The 23,136-nt window shown below is 37.7% G+C and overlaps 1 protein-coding gene across 5 annotated transcripts in view; it reads left to right on the top strand.

Annotated features, from left to right (window-relative positions):
* The window catches only part of si:ch211-13c6.2 (uncharacterized protein LOC100000125 homolog), a 34,193-nt gene extending 11,388 nt beyond the window's left edge, over window positions 1–22,805 (top strand). For 3 of the 5 annotated variants that reach the window (XM_059021463.1, XM_059021462.1, XM_059021466.1), the window contains 12 exons: window positions 1,359–1,445; window positions 2,251–2,372; window positions 3,350–3,466; window positions 3,732–3,794; window positions 8,232–8,289; window positions 9,077–9,223; window positions 12,793–13,972; window positions 15,142–15,202; window positions 17,715–17,789; window positions 18,351–18,449; window positions 21,305–21,398; window positions 21,581–22,805. In XM_059021463.1, coding sequence (XP_058877446.1) covers window positions 1,359–1,445; window positions 2,251–2,372; window positions 3,350–3,466; window positions 3,732–3,794; window positions 8,232–8,289; window positions 9,077–9,223; window positions 12,793–13,972; window positions 15,142–15,202; window positions 17,715–17,789; window positions 18,351–18,449; window positions 21,305–21,398; window positions 21,581–21,978 — 2,501 coding nt within the window. In that variant the 3' untranslated portion in view covers window positions 21,979–22,805. The remainder of the gene's footprint in view (window positions 1–1,358; window positions 1,446–2,250; window positions 2,373–3,349; window positions 3,467–3,731; window positions 3,795–8,231; window positions 8,290–9,076; window positions 9,224–12,792; window positions 13,973–15,141; window positions 15,203–17,714; window positions 17,790–18,350; window positions 18,450–21,304; window positions 21,399–21,580) is intronic. The other 2 variants (XM_059021465.1, XM_059021464.1) reach the window with 2 other exon arrangements.
* The last annotated feature ends 331 nt before the right edge of the window (window positions 22,806–23,136 follow it).

Raw genomic sequence — 23,136 nt, 5'->3', positions numbered from 1 at the left:
TCAGGTGAGCCTTGCTATAAAGATTTATGTTCCAGAAACTCATTTAATGTTATGTTTGAACTTTTCTGCTCAGATTTAGATTTTACTCCGCCTCCGTCATATTTTGGTCTTGCAGAAACACGTGAATCTGGATGCTGGTCTTTAGATGGGTTAAGAGATTAGTGGTATTTTTTTTCTCTAAAATCTTTTCAGTTCAGGGTTTTCTGCAGCTGCCATTGGCTTCCCACTATGCAGTGCGCACAGATCACGGCTTACACCTCACGCAGACAGTGCAGTGCCACTTCAATGCAGAGTTACTGTTACACACAACCATATCATACTGGATAACGGACGATAATATGATCAATACTTTTTCAATGCAATAAAATGATCCATGCAAAAACATTATCAATAATATCACGATAATCGATTATTGTTCCAACCCTAGTACCTATACCTTTACCTTGATTTTAGCTTTGACATGAAGGGGGCATCAGTTCCACAAGGTGCTGGGAAATTTATACTGAGGAATATTAATCCATTCAGTCATTTAATATATTTGGTGCAGAGTGTGAACCTCACTGTTTCTGACTCTACTTTCAGTAAATACTTGATCCTTTCATCAGTTGTAAGACAACAAGGCACCAATGTGGTCAAAGCTGTTGTCTGCCAAAGGTTTTTCCTTCTGCAGGGATTTCTAGTCCACTTACTGTTTATGCACCTGTGCATATGTCGATTTTGAATTTCAACTGCAAAGTCTTAACGTAGTATTATTAACTTTTTACTAATCTTTTTTTTTTTTTAATTGAACTAAATGTCACACTCTGATTCAGCCAGAACGCCAATGCTTCTATCTTTTTGTATTTAAAAAAAAAAAAAAAAAAACACACATTATACATGAATAGGTATATTAGAATAGTTTATATGTACTTGAATGTTTATTGAACTGTATTCTCTGCAAAGTCCCCTGTCTTGAAATTTCGACATCTATCATTTATGAAATTAAGGCTGTGAATGAATTCCTTTGTAATGTTCTGTTGCCTGTATGGCGATGCTTTTGACCATTAGTTTCACTGCCTGAATTTCATAAAAGGCAAAATCTGATTTAACTAATTTTATTTTCCCCCTGTTTTGTTTAATATATAATTTGTCAACAGTTTGGGACTGACAAACTGTTGGTTTAGGACAAAATACCTTACAGTAATTTTTACAACTTAGATGCACAGAATCAAAAGATTAGTATTTGGGAATCTCTTCAGAAACACACACATTCAATTTCTATTTGGCAAAGTTTTTCAGTGTCATGATTCTATTTGTTCAGTTTTACTGTAGCATAACACATCTATTTGTCAGTTGAGTTATGTATTTATACTTAACAGGTAAGATCCCAAAGCTACCCAGAGTAACAAAATGGGAGAACCTGAATGAGTACCTTGATTATCTCCGACTTGATGAGCCTTTCATTGGTAAGTATCGCTTTTCACATAAAGGTTATGTACATTTAAGTGTGTGTTTTTAGGTAGTGCAGGGACAAATATCCGAATATTCAAACTAATGTTTTTTTTACATGTATTCTATTTGGATACAAAAATGAGATGTTTGTATTCAGTACAAATGACAAAAATACCTTGCACGTAGAAGCAACACAGAAGCTCTTGAGCCTCCATTTAAAATTTGTAGACAGCAAAAAGTAAACAAATCAGATTATGCTCACGCACCCTTAGTGATCTTTATGGAAAGCCATCTGGGACAAAAAAGCGTTGTCAACTTTATGTACTATTGTTATTTTGGGAATAAACAAAACAAAGTTTAACCTGAACTGCTATTTGGCATCCTTTTTGTTTTGTAGTTAATTCACTGGGGTAAAGTAAGGCCTTCACAACGTATTCTTTACTCCTGAGATATTTTTCTATTTTAACGTGTTACATATTGTAAGGTCTTGCTGTAAAATAAAAGCACACACAGGGGCCACGGCCACGCCCCCTGCCCCCTGCCCCTGCTGCTCTGCTGTCTCTGCCTGCGTTCAGAGCAATATAACGGCTTTTATTACTTTTTGAAAAACGAACGAATATCCGAACATGAAAATCCCGCGTTTGTCCCAGCACTAGTTTTAGGTATGTTTTTATTGGCAGTATAGGGAAACGCACCTCATTTATATATATATTAATCATGTAACTGAATTGTATTTATTTTCCAGACCCGACTGGCGCAGTGTTTTTGTTCTGGGTTTTGAATTGTAGCACCTTGCTGAGTGTGTTTTCTATATTCTAGGTTTGCAGCATGTAATTGAGGTTGACCCTCTGAAGTATCTGTGCAGACTGTGTTTCTATGAGGCCGATATGCCCAGCATTGCGTTGCACCTTGTTGGACGGAAACACAGACAAAAATACTTGGTAAGAAAAAACAAAAGAAACTGGGAAATGAACAATTATATGCAAATTGGATAAGGCTGCTGGTTTGACATCTTGCTGTCTAAGTATGAATTGCATACACACCAGTGAAGCAACTGATTTTACACTGGGTATATCTAACGCGAACGTAGAGGCCTAAAGTGTCCTAGCAAGGTTGTTTATCTACCCTACTAGCACTAAAAGAAGCGCATTCCCACACTCAAGGTTTTACTGCAAACCGGCAACAGGAGACTTCAAACTGGGTTCTAATTTGATGCATCGATTCACCAATATGTAATCGAAGCTCAGGAAATTTAAGGACAGATGATCAAAAATTGATACATCAATAAATGTTGCACCACTAGTATGTGTGTGTCTATATACACCGCTGTGCAAAAGTCTTAGACATGTTGCATTTTTCTACTCTGATGCATTGTAAGCATCAACAATTTACTCAAAGCCTCCACTAGTGTTTTCTACTACTATAACAACCTTGACTTGCATAAAGAAATAGCTTGCATCACTCGATTTTCAAGGTGTGGTATCCGAAGCATAATCAACAAGTACAGCTGTTGAAGTACAATGGGCAGCAGTGTGGATTAGTGGTTAGGGCTCTGGACTCCGGACCGGAGGGTCGTGAATTCAATCCCAGGTTGGGGACACTGCTGCTGTACCCTTGAGCAAGGTACTTTACCTAGATTGCTCCATTAAAAACCGAACTGTATAAATGGGTAATTTGTATATAAAAATAATGTAATTGTATGTAAAAATAATGTGATATCTTGTAACAATTGTAATCGCCCTGGATAAGGGCGTCTGCTAAGAAATAAATAATAATAATAATAAAGTACAGAGAAACATCATCTGTAATTGACAAACCCAGGACTGCAAGACGCAAAAAGCTGTCAAAGGTGACACTTTTGCACAGCACTGTGTCGTCTACAAAAAATAAAAATTCTGTGTACTATTGTTGTTTTCAGGAAACCAGTCGCCCTGATTTGGTAGTCTGGGACGTAAACACTCCTTCACAACTTGGGAAAACCATCAAAGCACAAGCAGAAGTTGTTGAACGTCAGGAAGGAAGGGGGGTAATTGAGGTATGTTTTGAATCATTCTTCTGCAGTTTAAATGCGCCGCACTGCGTGAGTATAGGTCACGATAATCTGCTTTTTCATAGGTTCCGACACTTTTGTCCAATCTATTTAAGGCTATATTGTGGTAAATATGAATTATCGGCTGGTTTTACAGGCCCTCATTAACTCTAATCTTGGACTTTGTTACTTTCATGCTTCTTGAAAGTTTTGTAATACTCTGAGTTTGTTTATTAAATGTGTTCTTAATCCTCATTTATTATTATTTCAGTGTCATGCTGAAGAGGCCTGTTTAAAAAGGACCCGTTTTGCATTGGTACTTCCCCTTGCAACAGTGAGTTTCTTTTAAAATGATCAAGGGGAAGTCCTCAGCAGACTTGCTGTTTTGAGAGGGAACACATAACTGGTTTCCACCCCAGACGTTCTGTTCATACTCTACTCATCATTGCATATTGCTTAGGTGTTCTCAGACTTCCCCAAAGACATGCCACATATGCAATAGTGCATGAACAGTAATAAATTATGAATAAAATCATGCATACTGGTATAATATAACAAAAATAATTGTGATATTGGGCAAATTCAGAGAGTGTTATTTCACTTGATAATGTTATTACTAACAACACACTCCAGCATTTAATTTTTATATACAGTAATTGAAGTTCCAAATGAGACTTGCAACTGAGCAAGTTTACGCGAGCAGTTCTTTTAGTTGAAGACTGATTTGTATGTATTAGACCGTCAAAGGTTTGTGTCATTCAAGCAGTGTTCACGCTGGCAGGAGAAGACCATGCTTTCCACAGTTGGGTGTCTGCATGCTTGCTGGAAACAGGAGGAATTGCTCTTAACCACCCAGCTGCCCATTTTTTTTTTTTTTTTTTTTTTTGGCAATTACATGTCAAATTGGCTTTTTATTTATTTATTTTTTTTGCATATTTTCTGCCCTCAAGTAACAATTTGGACGGTTTTCAAAACAATTTTTTGCTTTATTTTAAATACATTTTTTTTTATTATGAAAAACAAATATATTTCAATAGAACTTTACAAAACAACAGTCATTTGTTTACAATTGTAGCATTATAACAATATAAATAACATAACACACATTTGTGTTCGGCAAAAAGTCATTGTGCAGTCATTTCACTTTCCATCAAATGCAAAACCACTTTTGTAGACCTTGGCTGTTCACAGATGTACACAGATTTTGCCTCGCACAACACAGAGGGATATATATTGTTTCCATCCCAGATGTTTGTACATCATCAACACCATTTTCTTAATTTGCATGTAACGATAACTGGTGTTTCGGAGCTTCAGATACTCCAATTACAAGGAATCTCCTCTTATATATAACAAAATAACACAAGAACTTTTCTTGAAGCAGACTTTTTTTATAACTAGGCCAGATGTTTTACATGCTGGGGTATTTTAGAAGTGCTCTAAATGTGAGCAAGAAATGAAAAAATGAAGCACTGTGGAAGCTGATTCACACGGGTTCTTCAAGAAATGGCTTGATGAGGTTCTTGCTTGGATCAGTAAACAACCACATGAGCAAGATGGGCCAAATTGACCACCTCCTTGTTTGTAACATTTATGTTCTTAAAGTCACATACAACATAACGCCTCCATGAAACTATACTGTTCAAATCTTTTAGAAAGTAATCCGAGTCTAAATGCTAAACTAGATGAGCCTGATTGATTCATGTACACTGTAAAACATTTTTTTTTAAATGAACGCAGTACACTTGTGTTCAGTTTAGAATTTTATAGCATTAGACATTTTGAAAATCGCCACTTCCAAATTTAATAATCAGTTCAGCAGATTAAAAAAAAAACATTTCTGGCAAAGAACGGATTCTGATAGTACTAAAAAGCTGCTAGCATGCACAATTCAGTAGTGAAGAATTCAGAGTTAACCATTATATTTAATGCTACATTTCTAAAACAAACGGGCTTCCTCTTATGTGCTAATAGAACATAATTCTGTTTAAGCGTATTCAAGTCAAATGTCTCTGTCAAAACAACGGCCCAGTGCACCTTAAATAAGAACATAAGACATTTTACCATTCGGCCCATCATGCTCGTTTCAGTTGTTAAAAATCTTACAAAGAAAGTAAATTAGACACAAGACAACCACTCTGGCTACTGTAGTAAACTGTAAGTGCTTTCTATTGCTTTCACGCTGAACCTGCAGCCGTCTGTATTGGCAGACTTGTGCAGGTGACTAGGAAGCTTCTAGGTCCTGTGCTTTCCACTGCAGGTGAAGTGTCACATTGATCCTGTTATCTGGAGGGAAACTGATATGCTAGCAATGGAGTCTGTATTCATCCTGGTCTTTCATACAATTCAAACACAACAAGAGCTTCACAGCTGTCATTACGTACACATAAAATATTGATTACCACAAAATCCAAAGAATATAAAAATGTTGCTAACGTTTGACATGCAGTAGTTTTAATGACCCATGTCTGCAAAGTATATTTTTGCACCTTATAGCAAATGCACTGTAATGACGAAATAAACAAGCATCAATGAACTCTCTTTTGATCAGCTTCTAGGGCATTCTTGTTTTATGTTGTCTTTGCTGTGTTACTTAAAAAAAAAAAAAAACAATATGCACTGGGGATTCACTTAAACTAAAAGACTGAAGAAACTACAGTCAAAGAAAAAAGTAAACTTTGGCAAAGATCTGGGTGGTGATCTGAAAGTGTTTCCTCCCTTGTTCACTTCTTTAAAATAAGTTTGATATATTTTGACTGTCCGCCTTCAACCAGATTGCCGTTTTCTGGCTGAAATCCAAAATAGTGTCGCACCAAGCTTATTTCTCCTGCATTTCCATTATGGCTGCAGTCATTTAAATTTTCCCAGAACTCACAAAGTAGTTGGTCACTGAGTTCATATTGTTTTTAACACTAGAAGCCCCACGGCAGTCATTTTGGCGGTTTTTGGTTTTAAAATGTAATTTTCTCCAGTCGTGTAACACATATGGGGCTGTGTGTTCATATACCTTTTTGTCTGCATATTCTCACAAAGCATTATACCTAAAAAGCCCCGGAAGCAGTCACGTTGACGGCCACACATAAAACAATTGCATTTTCATTATACAGGACGGTATTCTACTTTATTATTTTTATTCACCAGTCCGCAATGTGTTTAGCTCTCTGCCTGAGTGAATGACTGACAGTATATTGTTTTCAATCAGCCTTTTGAAGGCTGGTGCCAGCTTGCCAGCTGCGCTGCTTTGGTCAGTCAGTTAGCATTGGGACTAGTGAAAATAAACACCAAAGACTGGAGATTTACAACGCAACAGAATATGGAGTTAATGTTTTGGATCGGATGGATGAAGTATTCTGTGAAAGCTTGCTCCCGACGGTGGTCTGTTCAGGTATTTTACAATGTATTGGACCCAGCAGCCATCAACTCCTGGGTACTTTTACAAAGAATGCACGGAGAAGAATTTACCAAGGAGAGAATATATTTTACAGTTAGCACAGCAACTTCGCAAGAAGCATTTGGAACAGAGGGAGACTGCCAAGCGTGTACCCACAGCTGAAGCTGGCAACCCCGCTGAGAGCCGCAAGAGACGCCAATGTCAGGTTGGCAAGTGCAATAAAAATAAAACTTCGGACAGCTATGCCCTGTGCAGAAAGGCGACGTGGAGAAGCGCGTTATACAGCCAGGGAGGCTGTGTGGTGCAGTGGTTAAAGAAAAGGGCTTGTAACCAGGAGGTCCCCGGTTCAAATCCCACCTCCGCCACTGACTCATTGTGTGACCCTGAGCAAGTCACTTAACCTCCTTGTGCTCCGTCTTTCGGGTGAGACGTAATTGTAAGCAACTCTGCAGCTTGCATAGTTCACACACCCTAGTCTCTGTAAGTCGCCTTGGATAAAGGCGTCTGCTAAATAAACAAATAAAAATTGTGTTGATTGTGAACAGCCTTAGACTCAAGGTAAAGGAATACCCTTTTGTCAAAAAAAAAAAAAAAAAAGAAATTAACTTTTTTTGTGCTGTGCGCTTCTGTAAAATGTTTTTTTCTAAGTTATTCTACGTTGTTCAGGTGCTTTTGCTCATCTGATAATAAACAGATTGCTGTTGAAAAGTAAAAAATGTATTGCTATCATTTCAGTTTTATAAATATGTATGTTATAAACCAATGTCTGTTCAGATGTTTATTTACATTTTCTTGTTTTGATTTGTAAAATGTTTATATATATATATAATATATGCGCTTCGGTTGTTCAGATGTTGTGATGTACTCAATTAAAAAAAAAAACGAATTACATCCGACTGTTTCTCCTTTCGTTATACTATTTACAGTGTTTTGAATATAGCTGCCAGAAAGATGGCTGCGGGGCTTCTAGGTATGAGTATATCTCTGGTCCTAGTTTAAAAAAAAAAAAACGGTATCTCAAACTCACGATACTTTGATATTTTTATTTATTATGTATAGGATTTTGGTGTCATGGTATACCGTATGTATCGATATACCAAGGAACACTAATTAGATTGTTTGTTTTTAATTGAATGGTTTCATTGGTTTTGTGTAAAGTGCTTTGGAATCCTTGTGATGAAAGTCGCTATAGAAATGTATATTGTATTCACTTCATCAATTCTTACCCAGATAAGCACCCTGCATTATACTGGAGCATTTTACAGCACTGGTGAATCCCTTGGATTGCATCAATCACCTATTTTTAGAGCAGGAATCAAAAAGACCCCCGTAGTTCCGTGCTTATTTGTTGCCAGCCTTAACCATTACTTCTGTTTGTAGCTAACAAAGAAGAAGAATATTGCTCCAGTGGACCAGAAAGGAAAGGGCTTCCTTAAAGGTATTAATTTTTTTCAAATAACACCAGGATGCTTTGCACCTAACATCAACACTCTTGAATTTTGTTTTGTATCTTGATGTTAGGAAAGATTTTGTTAATTGGAGTTACTTTTTATACTTAACATTTGATTTTGCTAATTTAATTTGCAAGTCTGTTTAACCTAGATTAATAGTAATTGTAGTAAGCGTTAGGCAGCCGTGGAGCCAGTACTCAAAGAAATACAGGACTACACACTGTTTAAATAGGGTTAACTTGCCCAGATGTTTATTAAATGGGGTAACATGCCCAGATGTTTCAAATGCCTGCTTTACCTACTGCAGATATAATTCATTTTTTTAGTTTTGGCTTTTTGTTATTGATGTCACACTTTTTTAAAGTTTTCATATATCTAGAGAACAACCCAGAACTTGCAGAATCTGGGGGCCTGTCTATCATTGCTGTAGAGAATCAATTGTTACCTGTGGTGAAGCCTGAAAAGGACACTCATTGTGTGTGTCAGAATCTAGGTGTATATGGGGCTGACTGCTACTTTCCACTGTCTGTTATGCTGTTCAAATACAGTCAAACCTGTATGATACCACTCTGGCTATTACTCCTGGTAATGCTACTCCACTTACTGTCAATTTATGCTCAGTCCCTTTGAAGTGATATCAAGCCGGTTTGACTGTAGTTCCTTACTCGACCACATGGTGTAGTGGCACACCACATCATTGTTTTTACCGAAAAAATGTTTGATTTAGTCTAATGTTAAACAAAGTTAACTGAAGTTCTCTGGGTCCTGTTGTAGCTTGGCAGGGGAAAATAAGAAAATCGCGATGGGATACACCAGAAGACCACTTGTCTGAACCAGTTGGGAATTTCCTTGATCAGCTGAAAGCCCTCACAGGAAATGTATCAAGTTCTAATCCAGCTTCCAGAACTGAATTTTCAAGAGGTAAGAATATATTTTGAAATGGATTTCAAGACATACCATATCGGGTGTGCATGAAATTTGCTTTCTGTGTGTGTGTGTGTGTGTCTGTCTGTCTGTCTGTCTGTCTATCATCATCTTCAGCCTTTTTCAATCCACTGCTGGATGAAGGCCTCTCCAAGATTCTTATTCAAAAGCCTGCCTGCTGCGTCCCTCATCCACGTTCTCCGGCATTTTTCCTAATTTCATCTTGCCGTCTTCCTGGAGGTCGTCTTCTTGGTCGCTTTATCTCTTAGGATCCAGTCTAGTATCTCCTTGGTCCAGCAATGGTCTGTTCTTCCTGCTATATGTATGGCCCACTGCCGTTTCATTTTTTTCACTCTTATAATAACATTGCACACTTTTGTTTGCGCTGTTATCCATTCCTTCCTTTTCGTGTCTCCTCTTGTTATTCCCAGCATGCATCTTTCCATACTCTGTTGAGCTGTTTGTAATTTTTGAGTCATTTTTGCATTGAGGGTCCAGGTCTCGCTTCCGTAAGTTAGCACTGGCAGCACGCATTGGTCGAAGACTTTCCTCTTGAGGCATAAGGGTAGTTTACCTTTCAGAATCGTGCTTAATCAGGCACTCCAGCCCATTTTTGCTCTTCTGTTGATTTCGCACATTTGGTTCTCCGTTGCTAAAACTAACTGTCCTAAGTATACGCAGTTCTTGACTTCAAGCTTGAGCCCATTGACCTCAATTCCCTGTGGAGTGGTATATTTATTGAACATGACTTGAGTCGTCTTCAGGTTCTTTTTCAAACCCGCTTTGATGCTAGCATTCTTGTATTCTTGTTTGTAATTCTTCTGGGCACGTTGTAAATATGAGGATGTTGTCAGCAAATCGTAGGTGATTCAAGTTGGCTCCATTGGTCTTCAGCCTCTTTTCCCAATCCAGTGTTTTGAAAATGTCTTCTAGGGTGGCCGTGAAGAGCTTTGGGGAAATTGTGCCAAGTCAAATTTATCTTGAAGTCTGTTGGTGTGTATCTTGGTAAAAATGTTGTAGATTATAGGAAGTAAGCTAATAGGTTTGTAGTTCTTGAGGTCTTTATCTCCTTTCTTATGTAAAAGTATCACAGTCGTTGGGCACTTTTTTCTTTTGCTTAATACAATCTGTAAAAATACGCAACAGTATTTTTGTCAGTTCTTCACCTTCATGATGTCAATCGTTATGCCGTCTTCTCCGGGTGTCTTTCCTGTCTTCATATGTTTGATAGCATGTTTCACTTCTTCCGGTAGAATATCTGGAACTTCTTCCTCAGATTGCATTTTTTCCGTCTCGTCTTCATCTGCTACGTTGCTCTTTTCATCTTGATATAATTTTCTGTACAAGCCTTCGACTCTCTTCAAAATCAATTTGCGGTTCTTGATGACAGTGCCGTCCTCTTGTTTGATTGCTAAAATCTGGGGCTGGAGATGCCTAGTGATTGCTTTGTTGTTATGCAGGGCCTTTTAAACCCGTTTGACTGAAAAAAAATACTTTTAAACCGCTCGTCTAAAATTAACTGCGTGTGTGAAAATAAATTAGACCTGGCGTGCCTGACGCGCATTTAATAAATGGACCGCAAAGGGTTAAAGCATGTATGTAGTTTGTGAAAAAGCATGTAGATGATACTGCAGACATGTGGTAAAAGGTTTTGTGGTCAGACGAGACAAAAATTGAACTTTTTATTCTAAATTCCAAGCATTACGTCTGGCGCAAGACCAACACTGCACATCACCCTGTCAGCACCATCCCAACTGTCAAGCATGGTGGTGGCAGCATCATGTTATGGGGATGCGTCTCTTCAGCAGGGACTGGGAAGCTTGTCAGTGTAGAGGGGAAAATGGATGGTGCAAAGTACAGGCAAATCCTTGAGGAAAACCTGTTTGAGTCAGTCAAGACTATGAAACTGGGGAGGAAATTAACATGACCAGGACAATGACCTGAAGCACAAAGCCAAAGCCACACTGGATTGATTGAACAAGAAGAGAATTAATGTTCTTGAGTGGCCCAGTCAAAGTCCAATCGAAAATCTGTATATACTGGTGCATAATGAAAATGCAACATTCTAAGTTTTACATACATAATGTTGTTTACGTTTTAAATAGTGAGCAGATAGGTTTGTTGATTTGTTTGAGTAGTATTATTCCTTCGGATAACAAAATACTGAGCTCGTCATGTGATTTCATTAAAAACGACAGGTGCTCAATGTTTGGTATTTTGAGTTGAGTTAAAATTGCCGAAATTAGAATCTGTATAAATAGCCATTCGAAACATGATTTTAATTAACACAAGAACAGCGAAAGGTATGACCATGCCCCGATTTGAGTAATGAAGATCGCCTGTTTATTGGCATGATTTTGAAGGCAGCCAGTCTGAGAAAAGTTGCCTGGAGAATGGGATGTTCTGCTCTAACAATCAGTAGACTAGTCCGGAGAAACCAGGAAACTGGCTCTGTGAGGGACAGGCCATGTCCTGGAAGGCAGATGGTCACCACACCGGCCCACCATGTCGTGGTGAGAGTTATGCTGATTGTTGCGTTGTTCAAGCCAACCGGTGGGGCGGTGGAAGTGTGATGATGTGGGGAGGAATCTCCTTTAACACAAGAACACCTCTGGTGCAGATTGAGGGTAACCTTACTGCTTAGTGATACATTGACGAAGTCCTTGAGGCAACCGTTTTGCCTTTCCTGCAAGCCAGTGCGGAAGTGTCGATTTTCCAGCAGGACAATGCAAGACCACATAGTGCTAGTATTACAATTGCAGGGCTTCACAAATACAATGTCGAGGTCTTGCCATGGCCAGCTTTTTCTCCTGACCTGATTCCAATAGGCCTGCACAGGAATATCCCACAGCAGTCTATCTAGAGGCTGATCAGGTCTATGCGTCAACACTGCCAGGATTGTGTTAATGCTCAGGGAGGTCGATACTAATTTTATAATGTTTTCGTTTTGAGTGTCACATTTCATACTGAAAACTTAGCATGATTCTTTGATCTGTATTTTTGTTCACATTTTCTGTGATTTTTGTTTGATATCTGTTTAAAATATTTGACTAAATCCATTAGACTTGAGTTGCATTTCTTTTGTCTAGATAGAGATAGATTGGTAGAGAGAGGTAGATCTTGATAAATGTGTATATAGATATATATAATTAGCTCAAAGAGCCAGCTGCCCAATGTTTCGATATGTTGTACATATCTTTCTCAAGGGAGCATGTGTTTGAATCAAAACATTGAACATTTTACAAACTAATTGCCATTCCCCTTACCTTATGTCCTCGGGTTTTGCTGTTTTTATGTGGTTCAGGTGTAGATTTATAATTTCTCCGTTTAAATAGTTCTATTTTAATATTTCAGGTGCTTTTGTTATATTTTAGATACCATCAATGTTCTGAACACACTTATATCTTCATGCATTGAACACTTTGTACCAATTAGTGTAATTAATCAAAGTTTTTAATGAAGATCTGAGTGGTTGTTTGGCATGATTTGTCTTAGCATGGAATTAACCCTTTTTGTTTTTAAATTACTGTAATAAATGAATGTGTTTTTTTTTTCTTCCTTTTAAGATGGAGGGTACCCAGAAGATGACTTGCGTGGAAGGTACCCAGACAATAACTTGCGTGGAAGGTACCCAGAAGATGACTTGCGTGGAAGGTACCCAGAAGATGACTTGCGTGGGAGGTACCCAGAAGATGACTTGCGTGGGAGGTACCCAGAAGATGACTTGCGTGGGAGGTACCCGAAAGATGACTTGCGTGGGAGGTACCCGGACGATAACTTGCGTGGGAGGTACCCGGACGATAACTTGCGTGGGAGGTACCCGGACGATAACTTGCGTGGGAGGTACCCGGAAGATGACTTGCGTGGAAGGTTCCCAGACGATGACTTGCGTGGAAGGTACCCAGACGATGACTTGCGTGGAAGGTACCCAGACGATGACTTGCGTGGAAGTTACGCGAAAGAGGACTTGCGTGGAAGTTACGGGAAAGAGGACTTGCGTGGAAGTTACGGGAAAGAGGACTTGCGTGGAAGTTACGCGAAAGAGGATTTGCGTGGAAGTTACGGGAAAGAGGATTTGCGTGGAAGTTACGGGAAAGAGGATTTGCGTGGAAGTTACGGGAAAGAGGACTTGCGTGGAAGTTACGGGAAAGAGGACTTGCGTGGAAGACTTCCTTCTGGAGATGACCTAGGTAGAAGATTTCTCAAAGACGGCTTCAGTGGAGACAGCCCTGGAAAAAGGCAGTTGGAAGATGACCAGGATAGGAGAAGAATTCCTGAAGGTGGACTAGGAAGAAATAAAATATTTGAAAATCTCCCAGGATTAAAAATCCGTGACTATGATTCAGGCAGGAAACTGTATGATGATGATAGTCAAGGAAGGATTCCTCATAATGTGCCAGAGAGACAGCTGGTTGAAGGCGATGGTGAAAGGAGACTCTCTGCCGGTGGTTGGGGCAGACCCTTGACTCAATCCGGTGCAGGAGAGAGACTTTTTGAAGGAGATGTAGGAGGCAGGAAGTTGCCCGCTGGTTATCATGCAGATAAAATGGCTTCAAGACTTCATGGGGACAGACCTCGTGGAGGCTATCCTGAAAACAGTCCAGCTGCAGGATTCCCTGAAGGGGGTGCTGGGGGAAGATTTCCTGAAGGTGGTCTGAGTCGAAGGCCCAACGCAGACAGCCTGGTTAGAAGCTATCCTGAAGATCCTTCAGCTGCAGCATTTCCTGCTGATGGTCGAAGTGAAAGGTACCCACATTATTTGTGTTTTGCTTTTATGTTAAACAGGCAAGATAAACTAAAAGTGCTGTAGATATTTGTAAGTAAGAACGGTGTCCTGGATAAAATATTCCAAAATTTGAAGTTAAAGGGATGTAGTGAAAAAAACATGGATGGATGGATGGATGTTGGCAGGGTGAGAAAATCTGGAACCGGGTACACGGTGAGAAGTACCTGGATCTTTTTCGGGTAATTTAAAAAATGTGTATAAATAAGTCACTTGTATTTATGTTTTAAGTGCATGATACATATTGAAGTACTATATAGTACACATACATTTAGTCTCTTTTAGGTGTGTAGACTTGTGTAACCTTTTTCTGTACTGGAAATGTCGAAATAATAATAATAATTAAAAAAAACATATGTGTTTTTAAATAGTTATTAAAGTTAAATATGAACCATCATGTGGGATTCCTTGTGACATATTGGACATATTCCACAGTTGTTAACATGGCTGTTATGTTCAGTTTTCTCAGTAGTACAGCATCGCTGTTACGTTATGGACTGCCGCTATAGCTACCGTAAATTGAGCCAGCTGGGTTTTGACGGCAGCCGCAAGACGTCAGTCTGTTTGGTTAACAATGAAGTGCCGCTCCTGATCATCATTAAATTCTGTCTTGTGAATACATAACAATGGCATCCATTGGGTGGAATTTCTTTACCAAGCAGGAGAAAACTCTGCCCAGGAAATATTTCATTCAAAGGAGGAAGCACGCTTACTTAATGTGCTCCACGTTGTTTTGTTTTTATTGTATTTGCTTATTTATTTTTAGATAAAGGTTACTTATTTTATCTTTTTGGTAAGAAACTATATCTGCACAATAACTGTAGATAAAGCATTCTGTATTGGAAGCCACACGGTTAATATTAATGGATCACAGAGTTATCATTGACATAAACCAACAGGATGCTATGTTTTGTTTCCAATTTAGTTCCTGAGAAAAATAGTCGCTGCAGTTCTTATTATTGAGGTGTACTTGCCTCTCGCTGTGTGTTATTGTTTTCTGTAAAACATTGAAAGTTAAGAACAGGCTTAATGCAAAAGCTTGTTTTAACATTTTATATATATATACACATACACAAATACACAAAATAACCATGAGTTAACACTGCTCCTTTTTATTTTTTTATTTTTTCAGAACAGACTTTGAGACATTCTCCAACAAGAGGTTAAGAATGGATCCCATGGTTCCAAAACAGGTAGAATGATTAAAGTGCTATATATAGAATATAGTTTAATGGACCAAATGTTCTGTGTGTGTACTACACATTATTTGCTTAGTACCAGTATGGTTTAGTGGTGAGGAGGTCAACCACTTTTTTGTGATGTACCCCCTAATGCTTTAACAAAATCTAAACCCATTGACATAGAGAATGTTTGTTTCCTATCACAATCAAAACTAAGTGTAAACGTATATGTAGTATTTAATTTCTTGAATATCCTAGCACTTCTTGGATGGTGTAGATTATATAGGTAATCAAAAGTTCAGGCCTTATTAGTTGGGCTGATCACAGCTATAGCTTTAAAACTGCAGGGATTGAAAGTGTGACCAATGTGGTCCATATGAGACAAAAAAAAAAGTTGTTTGGTGGGTTAAATTTTTTTTTTTTTTTTTTTTTTTTAAGTATATGTGCGACCAATGCTTCCATGACCTCAAACATAGATCACAAATTAAAATTGTCAACTATAGATATAGTCTGATCTGAAAAATCAGACAAGATAGATTAACACAAGTGTGTTTTATTACCTTAGGATTGTAGTCCATTGTTTTAATATTTCCTTTATCAAAGGGCTTGCTCAACTCAAAAGAAACACTTGGCTTCTCAGTTCACAACATTCCCTTCAAATGCTTTGGTCAAAGAGAAATATTCCATGAGGAAGGCATCTAGCCGCCTCTGTGCCTGCATGTCTGCTGTTTTTAAAAATTAAATAAATCAATTAATTAAATTGTCATCTTTTATTTTTAAAAGATGTGAAGTTAATATTTCCTTTGATAACAAGGCTCGAAGAACTTCACATGCCATCATCACTGCTGTTACCGGTACATGCATGCAACGCTGTGCAATTTGATCAGAGTACAGTACTGGTTTGCAGTACAGTTATAAGGGCGTTGGGAACCAAAATTGGGAAAAAAATAATAATGTAAGTTTAGTACTTAAACACACCAGAGATGAGCAAAGTGAAGTCAAAATGCAATAGCGATTTCTATTTAGTTTCTATGTCCCATATTCAGTCTGGATTGACAAGCGTTTTATTTTATGTACAGTATTGGAAGAAAATGGATTCCTAGGACATGTCTCCAAATAAATGCATATTAATACTAGGCTATGTTCTGTGAGATGTAATACTAACATATAAAATAGAAGAATAGATGTAATATTAATAAATATCTATCGGACTAATACAATGTTTAGAGGAGAAAGTAAATGGAGCGAGGTAACCAGTGGAGTACCACAGGGATCACTATTGGGTCCTCCTGCTTTTCCTAATCTACATTAATGACTTAGATTCTGGTATAGTAAGCAAACTTGTTAAATTTGCAGACGACACAAAAATAGGAGGAGTGGCAAACATTCAAAATGATCTGGACAGACACATGGCAAATTACATTTCATATAGAAAAGTGTAAGGTAATGCACACAATAAAAATGTCCACTATCAATACCATATGGGAGATACTGAAATTGAAGAAGGAATCTATGAAAAAGATCTAGGAGTTTATGTTGACTCAGAAATGTCTTCATCTAGGCTATAAAAAGCTATAAAAAAGGCTAACAAGATGCTTGGATACATAGTGAAAAGTGTTGAATTTAAATCAAGGGAAGTAATGTTAAAACTTTACAATGCATTAGTAAGACCTCATCTAGAAATATTGTGTTCAGTTCTGGTCACCTCGTTACAAAAAGGATATTGCTGCTCTAGAAAGAGTGCAAAGAAGAGCAACCAGAGTTATCCCGGGTTTAAAAGGCATGTCATATGCAGACATGCTAAAATAATTTAATCTATTCAGTCTTGAACAAAGGAGACTACGCAGCAATCTGATTCAAACATTCAAAATTCTAAAAGTTATTGATAATGTCGACCCAAGGGACCTTTTCGACCTGAAAAAAGAAACCAGGACCAGGGGTCACAAATGGAGATTAGATAAAGGGGCATTCAGAACAGAAAATAGGCACTTTTTTACACACAGAATTGAGTGTCTGGAACCAACTTCCCTGTAATGTTGTTGAAGCTGACACCCTGGGATCCTTCAAGAAGCTGCTTGATGAGATTCTGGGATCAATAAGCTACTAACAACCAAACGAGCAAGATGGGCCGTATGGCCTCCTCTCGCTTGTAAACTTTCTTATGTTCTTCATGTTAACAGCAGCATTTAAATCGTAATAGTTACTTTGTTGCAACATTGTGTTTTTTGCAGATTTTTTATATGTGCTTACATGTTTTATTTTAGGCACACCTGTAAAACCAAGTTGGCTTAGAGTCCTGAACTGCTTGCCCGATTTTGAAACTTAGCCATTTGTCAACAATTTATATACTGACATTGAGACTATTTTTGGGGGCAACTTAACAGAATTTGATTCAACTTTGCATGGGCATTTGTTGTAATACACGGTTTCACATGCTGTGGATGTAAGTCTCACAGTAACCTGTTTCTTCATGACAGACTCCTGTAATGTCATGTATAATCTACCTTGTGTTTTTTTTTTCCAGGATGAATATCTACAAGATGGCTACAGTAGAGCACAAACAGCAGTTGTAAATCCAGGTGACTTTTTGAACTCAATGGTATGTTTTTGTTTATCATGTTTTAATACCAATATATATATATATAATGTTAAGTTATATCATACAGTGAAAGAAATGGCTTTTTTAAAAATCCTATTATGAACCAACTTGGATAGAATTACATTTATCATTTGCCATTACTGTACTTCAAAATCCTTTACATACACATGCTCGCTCTCTCTCTCTCTCTCTCTCTCTCTCTCTCTCTCTCTCTCTCTCTCTCTCTCTCTCTCTCTCTCTCTCTCTCTCTCTCTCTCTCTCTCTCTCTCTCTCTCTCACACACACACACATGCACACAAAACCTCTAAAAAAAAAAATAATAATAATCTGCCTATTTCAGTTTAAAAGAAACTGATCATTTAAAACCTCCAATTGTTACAGTAAAGCCAATCTAAGTACAAAGCACATGCTTTAGTATAAACCACTACAGGTATTATTTCTGTATGTTCTGAGTTTTGCATGTCAGCTTAGTAATATTCAAATTTAGGACCACATTTCTAACCTGGCATTTTAAAAACTACCACATTTCTAACCTGCAATGTAAATCTCGTGGTTTTTCAGGGAAGCATTGAAATGCAAAGTCCAGAAGAAGCCACATTTCTAAGAGAGAAGCTTTGTGATATTTTGAAGGAATTTCAAGCGAAAAAAGCGCAAGGAGAGGTGAACGGAGCATTATTTCTTTTTTTTAAACATAACATCGATTCTATAGAGTAGTGCTAACCAGCATTTTACAATTAATGATCTCATTAGATTGCATAAGCAACTTCAGCGCTGTTGAATTTAGTAATGTCTTTATGTAATCGAAGCAATGTGGTAAATACGATTCCTGCTTTATGTACTATAGTTGTGTAATAACCTACAAACGATAAGGACTAGGTCACCAAAACAGTATATATTCCATTCTGCAGACATGCATGCTCCCGATTGGGCTAGTACTGTTGCTGTCATTAATTTTAAAAGGCAAAACTTTAGAAAGGTGGCGCGTATATTCATACCAGTGGTGGAATAAATATGTAGTATATAATTAGGTCTTTTTTAAATTTTCGGTTTTAACCAGTAACCGAAAAAACACCCCAGAAGACCTATTTAGAAAAAGTGTTTATTTTCTTAAACCTGGCAATATATTTAAAATAATGTCAATCATTCACTACGCTTTCTAATTAAAGAAAATGGCTTTCAGAAGGCGGGCAGTGTGCAAAAACATGCTACTGACCAGTCATCAGTGTTGTGGACATAACTAATACGCTAGGAAAGTCAGTGTGTCATTTGCTTGGCAACAGGCTTAACGACCACAAACCTGGTTTTAAACAAACCAGCAAGATGGTGTCGCGTTAAGGCTTTATTCAGTGAAGAACCGAAAAGTTATTATAAATATAAAAGTGGTGTACAGTTATGCTTCTAATGATGCGTATTCGTTTTTCTTGGGTACGACTGCCATTATTATTAACATTATTATTATAGCTAGATCAATATCAGACCTTAATCAGAGTACCATGATGAATGTTTAATCATAGGAAAAGCTGTAAAAACTTGTATGTTGGCTGAGATTAATTACTACAGTACCCTAGTCATACACACAGGTGGGTTGAAGAAAACCACCATGAACTAGTCTGTAGTGTGATAGATACGTGGGCGGTAATGGGGTGAGAAACAAAATCTGTTACTTCTCACAATTCTGTGATTCAAAATGCATCCAGAGTTTACATTGCCGGAATCTTAACACAGCAAGTTACCTTTTGTATGTGTGTTCGTGAACCGTACATGCAGTTTATTATAGAAACTGAAGATTGATGCGTTTTGAGTGGTTTATTTTGCCAAATAATAAAACATTTAAAAAAAAAAATTCAAGCCCTTGATATAAAATAATGCAAAGAAAGTACATGCAGATTGACACACCCCTTTAATAAAATGCTCAAGGTTGGTTCAGCCAATAAAAGTACAAATGTGAATTTATCAAGACACGTCTGTTCAGACAGCATCTGTAAACCTCACAACTCCGGCCTATACTGGACTACATGGCACCCAATCGTACCAGTACTTGCATCAGCTTGTACTTGCACTGAACTGCCCCATATTTTGACGTATTCATCTACTGCTCTTAATTCTAACTATTTTCTGTGTCTTGTACTTGGTTTTACTCTTGAAGGTATCCGTGATCACGTTTTTTGTAATTGCTCTTATTTGAAATCGTTCTTACCCATTTATCGTACTTACTATGTGCTCTTAATGGAATTTACTATTATAAGCAAATATCTTTACTAAAAGTTTTACCGCTCTTGGTTGAATTCGCTCTTAAATGTAATTATTTACTGTATTCTTTATTTTGCTCTTCCTTGAATTTGATCTTTTATTTTCTACTGTTTTTACTGTACTTTGTAACTGCTTTTATCTGCAAGGTGATAGTGTAATGTGATATTTTGCAGTGTTATACAGTTGTTACAAAGTAAACCCACTCCTTGTTATACTGCGGATTCGGATATATTGCGGTCCTGGAGTTGGCTCCCCATTTTTACTGTCCTAACTGCATATGTCTTGGCTGCAATATACATAGGCACTTAGAATTACTGTTCGTTTTATTTTGTACTGCACATCACAAACAACGATATACAAAACAATGAAAAACAAAGCATTAATATCGTACTGTTAGCACATACACACATATTGCACAATAACACAAAGCAAATTAAATATCTACTTGCTGAAGCGGCTTTTATTTTAGCCAACGAGGTGTTCACGTGTGGCAGCGATGCACTAGCAAAAGTCACAAGGCAGTGACGTCAGCTCCCTAGCAACAAGCCTATGTTGGGAATGGATTTGTGCATTTGAGAAAGGAGAGGAAGACTCATGAAATTTAATTGGAGACTGAAGTTGATGAGAAGCAATTGCCCTCCACTGTACGAATTAAAACAGGGTGCTGCTTTTGTATACGATAAATGAGAAAAAGCAGGTTGCATAGAGGATTTATACTGGACCCTGATGCACCCGATAAAACGAGGGAGTGGTTGTACAGTATTTGTTATTAGCCTATTTTGTTATTCTATGGGTCTCTCGCTATATCACGGCCCTGATTTTTATATAGCGGATTTATATTGGACCCTGACACCCGCGATATATCGAGTGGGCGTTGTACCACAATACAAAGTAAGCCATCCTGGATAAGGACGTCTGCTAAGAAATAAAATATAATAATAATATTATACTACAGCCCCAGGTAAAAACTTGCATCACAATTGAACTAGATGTGCCAGTGCCATGGTTCATAAATTTCTCAGGAATAATTGCACTTGGCCAGCAAACACCTGCCTTTGGTTTGTGTTTATGCTGGCTGTGTGTATTTACTCTGTCTGCACCCAGGCACCACTACTTGATTATTCCATATATAACAAACATGCACATTGTATATTTCTGTAGAATTTGAACATCATGTATGAAAATGAAGCCAATGACAACTTCATGTTACAATTCTCAGCTTTGTATTTGGGTTTCACTGATATTTATTTTTATTTTTTTTCCAGACTGTTAAGCCGGGTGTTCCACAGCCTACCATTTTTAAAGATTATAACCACATGAAAGTGGATCCTGGTATGCCTAGTAGAGATGGTTATCAAGGTAATGTAAATCCACATGAATTGAATATACAATTAGAACACGAAGGCATGGTTTCGGGGGGTCACTTGTTTTATATGGGATTGCATTGTGCAATCTCCACATTTTCTCGTAATTTGTTGTGGTATTGGGTTGGGGAAACCTTGACCCTTTTTTATATAAATGTTATGAATTATTTCTTTCAGTTGGTGGAGGTGATTTTGGGAGCGACTCGAAGTCCGCTGGAAGGCGTTCTTCTGATAGGTCATTGTATCCGCTTCCTGCAGAAAGGTGGCCTTCCGACCGATCCCAATACCCACTCTCTTCCTATGGGCAAGATCCTCCGAATGCAGGAAGATTCTCTGACGATGGGCCGGTTTACCAACCCCCTTCCTCTCGAGGGGCTTTTTCCTTTCCTGGAGCTTCCTCCGCATACCAGTCACCTTCTGGCGATAAAGCGGGATATGCAACACAGAGGGAAAGACTGAATGAAGCCCCCCCACTGTCCTTCAACAGGGGAGGGCCAGCGGACCGAGGAGCCTCAACCTCTTCAGATAAACTCACAGCCACTCTCCTGCAGGTCTTCTCACGTGGATTTAAATAAAAACGAAAGAATTGCATCTATTTCAAGTAATATGTTTTTTCACTTATTTTCTTTTTTTATGAAATTGATTTCTGCAATGTACTATTTTATCTTTAATCTTAAAAAAAATAAAATAATAATAATTGAATTCAATTTAAAGCCTTTTGTTGAGGCATAATGTTGATTTAAGGTATACATTAGATAATAGAAAATGTTATCTATAATTTAGTAAGCAGTTGTTTCTATGGAGCCTTTACTGAAGATAGTTTCTGGTTTATTGTGTGTGTTGCTTTAGTGTTGTCAATGTTGTTTTTATTGTTGCAGACTTGCTTTTTTTTTTTTTTTTTAACTCCACTGTGGTGTAATACATTCTTTAACAAGTTTTATTTAAAGTCTTTAAATAATTTAGTAAACCATCGTGCTGCTTGTCTTTGTCTTTTGTGAAGGAACACAATTCAGTTGTGAAGCAAAAATATATGTAGGTATTCTCGCTCCAAATTAAGCCAGTTTGTGGGGAATTTAGTTTCTTCCATTTGTTAATGATATATATATGTTTTTATTTCTAAAAAACAAAAAAAACAAAAAAAAACAAACACGCACACTGGATTGCAGTTTTTTCACTCAGTATTGATTTGAGTAGCTTTTACAGATGTGGTCTGTAATTGCATTATGTTACTGTGATAAAATACCTTTGATGTGACATTGTTACACCTAATTTACAGTCTGCTTGAATGCTAGCGCTGTGATGCATCCAGAGCAAATTTAAAACCATCTGCATGTAACTTTTGTTTCTCTGTAATGAGGATAGACAATAAAAAAAAGTTCTCCTTCGATTAGGAGCTGTGTTACCAGCTTGTGTTTTGTGGAATTGGCTTTGAAGTGACGCACCTGCATTTTCTCTGCATTGTCTTTTGTTGATGTGACGATACAGAAAGACCCTCCGTTCTGAGGTTGTCATGTCGACATTATTGAAACCTCACTGTGTGGGGAGGCACTTGAAACGTGTGGCATCATTTATTTATTTGTTTATTTTTTTCTCCAGTGATGTTTGAGGTCCAAAGGAACCATGTGTTTTTGTTTTTGCAACCTTGTATCTCAAGCTGCGTGGTCTGGTTGAGATGATGTTGGAGAGAAATGTGTTCAGCTAATTTTGATCCACTTACGTAAAATATAATTTAC

The sequence above is a fragment of the Acipenser ruthenus genome, chromosome 4 (genome assembly GCF_902713425.1).
Source record: "Acipenser ruthenus chromosome 4, fAciRut3.2 maternal haplotype, whole genome shotgun sequence".
NCBI classification, from domain to species: Eukaryota; Metazoa; Chordata; class Actinopteri; order Acipenseriformes; family Acipenseridae; genus Acipenser; species Acipenser ruthenus.
This window is presented reverse-complemented; position numbering and strand designations above follow the sequence as displayed.